This window comes from Corvus brachyrhynchos, unplaced genomic scaffold, assembly GCF_000691975.1.
Source record: "Corvus brachyrhynchos isolate BGI_N302 unplaced genomic scaffold, ASM69197v1 scaffold152, whole genome shotgun sequence".
Classification (NCBI taxonomy): Eukaryota; Metazoa; Chordata; class Aves; order Passeriformes; family Corvidae; genus Corvus; species Corvus brachyrhynchos.
Genome location: NW_008237447.1, coordinates 2,219,241 through 2,227,540, shown reverse-complemented (window position 1 = coordinate 2,227,540; position 8,300 = coordinate 2,219,241). Strand labels below are relative to the sequence as shown.

The 8,300-nt window shown below is 46.5% G+C and overlaps 1 protein-coding gene across 1 annotated transcript; it reads left to right on the top strand.

Moving 5' to 3' along the window:
* Window positions 1-1,323: 1,323 nt before the first annotated feature.
* ACP6 (acid phosphatase 6, lysophosphatidic) lies at window positions 1,324-7,609 on the top strand. Its single transcript, XM_017731482.1, has 9 exons — window positions 1,324-1,472; window positions 1,566-1,696; window positions 2,303-2,382; window positions 3,101-3,188; window positions 4,614-4,746; window positions 5,469-5,569; window positions 6,855-6,950; window positions 7,151-7,316; window positions 7,431-7,609. The coding sequence occupies exons 2-9, from the start codon at window positions 1,602-1,604 to the stop codon at window positions 7,569-7,571; spliced, it is 900 nt and encodes a 299-aa protein (XP_017586971.1). The 5' UTR covers window positions 1,324-1,472; window positions 1,566-1,601; the 3' UTR covers window positions 7,572-7,609.
* The last annotated feature ends 691 nt before the right edge of the window (window positions 7,610-8,300 follow it).

Genomic DNA, 8,300 nt, shown 5'->3' with positions numbered 1-8,300 from the left:
GTGCTCCTGCCTTGCTGCCTGCAGCCTGATGGTTTGGCGTTTATGCTCCTTCCCGAGGCGATACCGAGAGTAATTCCCGAGGGGAAAGCGAGGGAATTTGGGAGCTTGCACCCCATGCCGCCTACGGGCTTGGGTAGTAGTGGATGGAAAGCTGCCCAGTGGAAAAAGGCCTGGGGGTGCTGGTCGACAGCGACTGAATGTGAGCCAGCGTGAGCCCGGGTGGCCAAGGACGCCAGTGGCATCCTGGCCTGGATCAGCAATAATGTGGCCAGCAGGACCAGGGCAGGGATCATCCCTGTCCAGTTCTGGGTCCCTCAATTCAGGAAGGGCATTGAGGGGTGGAGTGAGCCCAGAGAAAGGTCACGGACTTGGGGAAGGATCTGGAGCACAAGTGTTAGGAGAAGCCACTGAGGGAGCTGGGGGCGTTTCGTCTGGAAAAAAGGCTCAGGGGTGACCTTATCACTCGTCTACAACTTCTTGAAAGGGGCTTGTAGCCAGGTGGGGGTCAGGGTTTTCTCCCAGGGAACAAGTGACAGGATGAGAGGATACATCCTTTAATTTGTGCCACGGGAGGTTGAGGTTGGACATTCAGAGGAACTTCTTTACAGAAGGGGTGATTAGACATTGGAATGGGCTGCTCGGAGGTGTTTAAGGAAAGACTGGGCATGGCACTGTGGTCTGGGTGACACGGTGGTGTTCAGTCACAGGCTGGACTCCATGATCTCAGAGGTCTTTTCTAACCTAATTAATTCTGTGATTCTGTAAAGTAGAACGGCAATAGCACAATAGTGGGACAGGTGACAGCAGAGGGAACAATTGCTGCAACTGCAGGGAGCCCTCAGGGGTAGGATGCAGGGATGGGCATCCTGGGGCTGCTGTGCCCATGGACTTTGCACCAAGGCCAAGACTTTGCTCAGCACCTCGCAGCTGGTGCTCAGCTAACATATGGCTCCTGCCTCGCTGTTACCGTGTGTGATCTGGCTCCCCAGCTCAACCGAGGGGGCCTGGGGAGCCAGCAGGGGTTAGCTAAGGTAGTTTCCTACAGCAGCTTTTCGGTGTGTAACAAAGAGTAGCAATTGTGATTTCCTACAGATTCTTCTTCTGTAAGGGGAGGAAAGCAAGTACTGCATTTCCTGCACATCAGATCTGCAAAACCAGGGAGCAGCACTGTTCTCATTTCTCTATGAGCTGTGTGAAGAGATCTCTTTGTCTTCGTGTTGTGTTGTTGGCAAGGCAGCATGGTGTAATACTCCAGCTTTAGTTTAATGCTCTTAAAAGTCCTTGGTTTAATGCCCTTGAAAGTTTTCTGCTGAAACACTGTCTGTTTGTTTGTTTTGAAACAGGTGGAATGGCATCCCACTCTCTTAGATGTACCTGCTAAGACTAAGTTTGATTACGTGGTGACAGACCTAAATGGAGGACCCCAACCCCACTCACCCTTGGATGAGGAATACAAAAAGACTGTGTTCAAGGTGAGGCTGTATTTCCTGGTGGGTTCCTCATTCCTCTGTAGACTTTTTTATTTCCATGGTCCACTGGAGCCCTCTCCTTTTCTTTGCTCTCAGGGTGGTGTAGTCGCAGGACAGCTGACTACAGTGGGGATGGAGCAGACATTCGCCCTGGGGGAAAGGCTGAGGAGAAGCTTTGTGGAAGAAGCCAAGTTTCTTTCACCAACATTTAAGCCTGCTGAGGTCTTGTGAGTCTCTCAGGTCCCTCCTGGACCTTCCCTTTCTTCCTGCCCTGTCACAAGTAGCCTTGTGCTAGGGAAACTGACTAGCATACCCTTCTGCCTGGCTTCTGGGCCTTCATCTTTGCTCAGCCTGGCACTAGAACTCACTCGTGAAACAAAGCATCCAATTGCCTGGCAGTCCTGAGAGCGATGCCAGGGACAGATTCATCTCACCTAGGCTGAGCCATTGGCAGTGCTGCTATGCACTTCTGTGGTGAGCAAAGAGAAACAGGCGTTTCTGGAGCACACTTTAACTCACTGTAAACAGCTGAAGTTCAGTGAGATGAAGCAACCCCTGCTGCTCACATCAATAATGCTGAGAGCATCTGGCTTCAGAGAAAAAATCACACCAGAGAAGTGCCAGTTTGTTATCTCCACTATCTCTGATGAGCAGTTCAGATTACAGGTGTCTACCTTAGATATCTATAGTGACAAAAGATGAGTCCCACCACAGCTTTCCAAAGCCACAGTGGATGGAAGCAGAACCCTCAGCTCCAGCAAGACCTCCCCAGCTGCAGCCATGGTAACATGAAGGAGAAAGTGCTACCTCACAAACTGCCTTCTCTCTTTCAGCGTCCGTTCCACTAATATTTTCCGGAATCTGGAGTCCACACGGTGCCTGCTAGCTGGGCTGTACCAACAGCAGAAAGAAGGTTGGGGAGACTTCGGAATAGTGCCTGTCCTTGCTCAGTCTTCCCTAGATGCACCCAGCTTCCAGATCCTAACTCTCTCCAGCTCCTAGTTGTTACTTCTTCCCTGGTTCTATGCACTTGAGCCCCTTCCCCACTTCTCCTGGTCCTGCAGATTCTTTACCAGCTTGTCACTTGTTCCCTCTCTTTGTGTATCTTTCCGCTGCTCTTTCAGACCTGCTGAGGAGGTTAATGTTAACCCTCTTCAGAATCAAGAAAGCAAAAAGCTCACACATCTGAAAAAGGTTTCTCAGAGAAACCCAAGTAGTCTGGAGTAACTTTCACCTGTGTCCTGCAGTTGGTAACTACTTGTATGTTCCAAAAATATGCTTGCATTTTAAAGATCTCACATCTGCTCCTTCCATATTCAGTTCCACAAACAAGTAGAAGGGACTTGCCAGAGCTCCTTACACTTCATGACACACAGACTAATTTTTGGCACATACAAACCCTAAGAAAAATGAACACACAGCTAGGAAGCTTTACAAGGTGCACAGCAGGCATCCCCGTGAAAATAAATGCACAGAAACAAGTACAGTGGCTTGTGCTGCAGGCGATAGCTCGGGGGGAATTGGTAGTTGATAACACTGGACTTGAGCACAACGACTGTGGGAGTGATTAAAGCAGTCTAAAGAAACACAGATGCGCTACTGAGCACAGAAACTTCCTTCTTGTTCCACAGGATCTGTTGTCATTGTCACTGATGAAGCAAGCTCTGAAATGCTCTACCCCAATTACTACAACTGCCAGCGCCTGAAATGCTTGACCAGGTAATTGCCAGCAATATCTCCCCGTATAATTTCACTGCTGTTTCATTTCAGCAGTAGTAATTTACAACAGCACATTTTCTTCCCATTTCCCAATTTCTTCCCCTGCCACTTACTGTTCTCTGGAAATGGTTAGCTAGTTTTATAAAATACTTGGTAAGTGGAATTATACACTAGGCAGTGGCAGCAGAAGAAAATAAAATAGAGACTTTTCCTTGAAAGACGAATTTAATTTAGTCTGTGTCTAGCAAACACTCACTACTAGCTAATGTACAGCTAGTCTGTGGCATTGCTGCAGGGCAGAATTAATGTCATCTACATCCCTTAACAAGCCTTTCAAGTGTGAACATATTGGGCCTTCTTTTTATATTCAGCTTTTGGTTTGGGGGTTATTTCAACATTCCCGTCACATTCATACCTTTCAGAAGAAACTGAAATATACTCAGCCTTGGCACACTTAATGAAGACTAATGAAATAAAATAAGGAACATCCTACATAGAACACTCCTGTTTGCAGAGTCAAGTACTCTGAAATGCCTGTGCCAGGTTTGGGCACAGGGTGGAAAATGGAAAAGAGAGGCAGATATATTAGTTTGGCTGGATTGTACATTAGCATATTTTTGTCCAAAATTCAAGAGTTGTCAGAATTCACTTGGAAAAGCTCACTGTGTAATGCTCGACTCTGCAGGCAAATGATTGGTCTAGACAGTGGTGAGGTGACAGCCCCCTAGAAGGAGCATATTCAGCCTCCTTGAGTAATGTCACCTGTCCAAAAAGGGTCTTCTGCTCCCTGTCCCCCTCTGCCTACCAACTGCACCTTTTGTGACCATGTCAAGGTAGACTTTGAGCTGCAGTAAGCACTGCCTCAGCTTGCAGGCTACCTAGGAAGTACGTGGCCAGCATGAATATTCTCAGCTAAATTTTTAAAAATAAAATTTAAAGCAGCATGAAGATGCAAATGGCTTCTAACAAAACAAAAGGTGGATTTAAGCTACAAACGAGTAGCTAGGTGTTTCCCTTTTCCCACACCATATAGCAATCAGTTCAAAGCTGCCACCCTTTCTTCTTTCATGAGGCAGTTAAAGGCTACTCCCTGAAGACATAGACCTGTACTGTTCCAGTATGACCAGATCTGTTAGCTGATACACAGCCCTTGCTTATGGGAACCACTTTTGGGGTGTTCACATCTCATCCTAATTTTTCCTCCTGCCTCTGTTAGAGCAGAGAGCCAGCTTGAGCCTTGAGATCTGGATTCTGTGTCTGTCCTTTCTGCAGCTCAGACTCCCAACATCAGGAATTCCTCAGTATACTGCAGTGCTTCTCTTCTGCCCCTCACTGATGTGGGACAACTGGGCTGGGTCATGAGAAAAACAAAAGACAGAAAGCCTGGTGTGTGAAAAATTTTTGGTTTTCTTAATTCCTTTACAGGGATAGGATGCGGAATGCTATGCGTCAGCCAGGTATCTCTGATGACTTGAAAAAAATTAAGAAGAGGATAGGTATTGATGGTGATGAATCTGTGGATTTTTTAGTCCTCCTCGATAACATTTTTGCTGAGCAGGTGAGCTGAGCTGTTCTGTTGCACTGTCTCAGAAAGAAACATCCCCTTACCACACACATGGAGGAAGTCACAGAGTGCCAACACCCATAAATACTAATGTGTACTCAGTACCTTTCTATGCAACCCAGAATGTTTATAGAAATAGCATGGCCTTTTGAAAAAGCAAGACATGAGGTCAGCCTTGCTGTATGATGGATAAAGACTCATCTCCAGTATTTTTGTTCTTACCTTGTAATCCAATATTTCTTTCAAGTGTAACGAAGAGCTAAGAGAGGCGTTGGGCCTTGCTTACCCATTACAAAGTGCTTTCCCTATTTTGGCACTCAGCACCTAACAGTCATCTTAATCCCAGTTCCAGCAAGCTACCTGTGAGCCAGACTGCTTCTGCTACTGGAAGGAAGTTGGGCACATTTGTACCCCATCTTAGCACCCCCTTTTTGCTGGAGCTAATGATAACTGGTGTGTCTGTTGGCTGAATGGCTCAATGTGTTACACTCCCCATAGAACTGCATCCCAAAGAACATACAGCTATCCTTTTGGTACACAGAGCAAGTCTGTGTGTTTAAAACCATCCTAAAAATCCTCACATGAATGCCACAGTACAATGCTGTAGTACAAATGGTGTGACATGAGCAGCTGTTTTCTGTGGGCAGCCATCCATGTGTCTTCAGGCTGGGTTCAGAAAGGGTCAGACCCTACCACTCTGCTACATCTCCTTCCAGGTGCACAATTTGCCAAGCTGCCCTGTGCTGAAGAGCTTCCAGCAGACAGTGGAGCGCCGATCTGTTGACTCCATGCTTTTCCTTCTGGAAGACAGTTCCAGGTGATTGCCTGTGTCCATGCCTCTGGCTTCAGGGGCTGTCTTACCCAGGGTGGATGTGCTACACCAGCTTACTTCAGCAGACAGAAGTGCTTTCCCATCTGCTGCTGTCCTCCACCAGAGCCCACTCATGAGGTTTGTGCCTCAGCCATCTCAGTGTAAAGTTCAGTGCCTGGAGTCAGTACCATGAGCTAGGAAAAAGGAGTGCACACTGAGGAGACCAGGATGTGGGTTTGCCCCCTGTTTTGTTGATCCTCATGAAGAGGGTGGTCTCACAGGAGTAGAAGTAAGCCGCTGAGGTGGGCAGTGAAGGCTTCAGTTGCCACAGGGGTTTCAGTGAACCAGTGGCAAAAGCAGAAGAGATACTTCCAGCCCAAGCCCTGAGGCTGCCCTTGCAGTTGCACAAGTACAGTCCAAATTCCAGCCTGGGAAGTTTATCCCAGGGATGGCACCTGCACAGCTTGGCTGAGAAGTGCTGGTGCTAGCGGAAAAGGTGATGCCAGGTCCTGCACACGTGTAACTACTTGCAAAGAGAATCTGCTGCTACGTGCAGCTAATTACCTCCTCCACACTTGTATGTAAAGGCTGGCTGAGTTGCTAGCCTAGCAGTCATTTTCCTTTCAGATTTGTTTGCAGCTGCCACATTCACCAGTTCTTCTCAGGTGGTGGTATAGGGCTGTCTTTTCTTTACTAGGGATTAGAGATCTCAGGTAATGAAAGACTCATTTACCCCATTCCCACAACACCCAGCAGAGTTAGTCACACTCATCTTCCATTTCCACTGATGCATTCATTAGGTAGAGGGGCTTTCTTCCCACCAGATACTGTATGAAGATCATCTCTTTGTTCAGTAAAAGGATAAAAACTAATTTTTAAATAAAGCCATCACTTTCTTGAACCCTGACCCTCCTCACCAAAGACCCCAGCCACTTCAGCTGCTGTTTTGCAGCAGTCTTCTTCCCTAGCTGAAACCCATGCACTTAAAAATCATATTGGGGAAACAAAATAGCCCAGAGAACAATCAAAGAGTTTCTAGATTTTCATTTACATGGCCACACCTCATGAGACTGCTTGTTAACACCTCTCCCCTCCCAGTCTGCAATCACATTAGAGTGGTGACTACACAACAGCTGAACTAAAAACTGGCCATATTAATTGCATTTAATAGTTCTTAGCTACGTTCAGTGCAGGTTATCAAATCATAAGAGAAAAGCAGGTTCTCAGGCTTTCATGTGTAATTATTTGAAAGTTTTTTAAACCACTAAATTTATTTCTGCTTCTTTTCTAGAGAAGTTCTTCAGATGAATATTGGCCTCCTGTTCAATACCTTGCAGAAGAACATTAAAGCAGCAATAAATCCCTCAAATCCAGCTGAAAAGGCCCGGTACAGCACAGACCTCTTCCTCTGATAGTTATAAATTTTAACTTGATGTCAGTGTGAAAAACTGGTTCAGAAAGATACTGATTGTGTGGGATAAAAAGGAGTGCTCACCTGCTGGAAAAAGCATGAGTGCTACTGCCTATCCATGGAGGAACACAGCTGACATTCTAGGTCTGGTTTTGTTTTTCCCTTTTCTTTTCCAGGAAGCTCTTCCTCTATGCTTCTCATGACTCTACTCTTATTCCTCTCCTGCTGGCACTGGGCACCTTTGATCACAAGTGGCCACCTTATGCTGCAGATGTGATCCTGGAACTGTATCAGCACCGGCGCTCCAAGGAGTGGTTTGTGCGCGTGTCTTACCGTGGAGAGGTGAGATCCCGTGGGAAGTCCCGCCTACAAACCTTGGGCTTTTGGTTTCACCATGCAGCAAAAAAGGGCTTTGGCAGTGCACAATAGCTGTGATTTTGTCTCTTTGCCTTGCAGGAGCAAGTGGTGAAAGGCTGTAAAGCAGGTCTCTGTCCACTCGAACGATTTCTGGAAGTTCTTTCACAGTACTCAGTCAGTCCAGAAGAGTACAAGAACCTGTGCTCCCAAATGGACAGGAATCAGCAAACTAACTCATGATTATGCGGACTTAAATTAAAATTCGTTTATTGTCACAATCTTTGACTATTTTTCTTTATGTCCTTGCTAGCCTTCTCTGTTGCAAAGGTGTTTTAGATGAGCAGATATTTTCCTACCAGACACAGGGTGGCACAGTGTCACTTTACACTGTTAGCAGCAAGCTGAAAGAAGCCACGTGACAGAATGGCTCAAGTTTACTTCTGAGGTGGCCACACAAAAGCAAGCAGAGGCTGAAAACAGCAAGGGAGAGAACATACCATTTTAAATTGCCCCTCTGCATCAGGAATGCGAGACAAAACATTTCTCTTCCTCATATGCTGGGACTGTGGGATGAAGCCCAGCTCGCTCTGTGCTACCAGACCTGAAAGCTTTAACGTAGCATTGATTTTATGTTTGGTAATGGCAGAAGCCATTGTGCCTTTCCCTTTCTTTTGGCATGTTGGAGGGTTGCTCTCTGCAGACAGATGAGCCTCCCTAATAGTATAGCATTTAGCTACCCCATCTTCTTGAGGGCATTTTTGTGCACAGAAAACATCTCCAAAGAGACAGAAAGCCTCCAAACCTCTTCCCTGCATTTATCTAATTATGGAAATTCTGCTGTGAACATGCAGAACAACCACAGTGGGCCAAGTACAAGAACACACAGTCTTGGTGAACTCTGCTTTATGTGCTTTAAACAAGGAAGTTCGGGGAGCTGCGATCGACTTCAGCTTTGGACAGCAGTGATCT

Excerpts from the sequence above, each read along its gene's own strand:
- ACP6 (XM_017731482.1), top strand. The coding sequence starts at position 1,602 with ATGGAGCAGACATTCGCCCTGGGGGAAAGGCTGAGGAGAAGCTTTGTG. Across the intron at positions 3,189-4,613 it reads CGCCTGAAATGCTTGACCAG|GGATAGGATGCGGAATGCTA; the intron begins GTAATTGCCAGC and ends ATTCCTTTACAG. Across the intron at positions 6,951-7,150 it reads AATCCAGCTGAAAAGGCCCG|GAAGCTCTTCCTCTATGCTT; the intron begins GTACAGCACAGA and ends TTTCTTTTCCAG.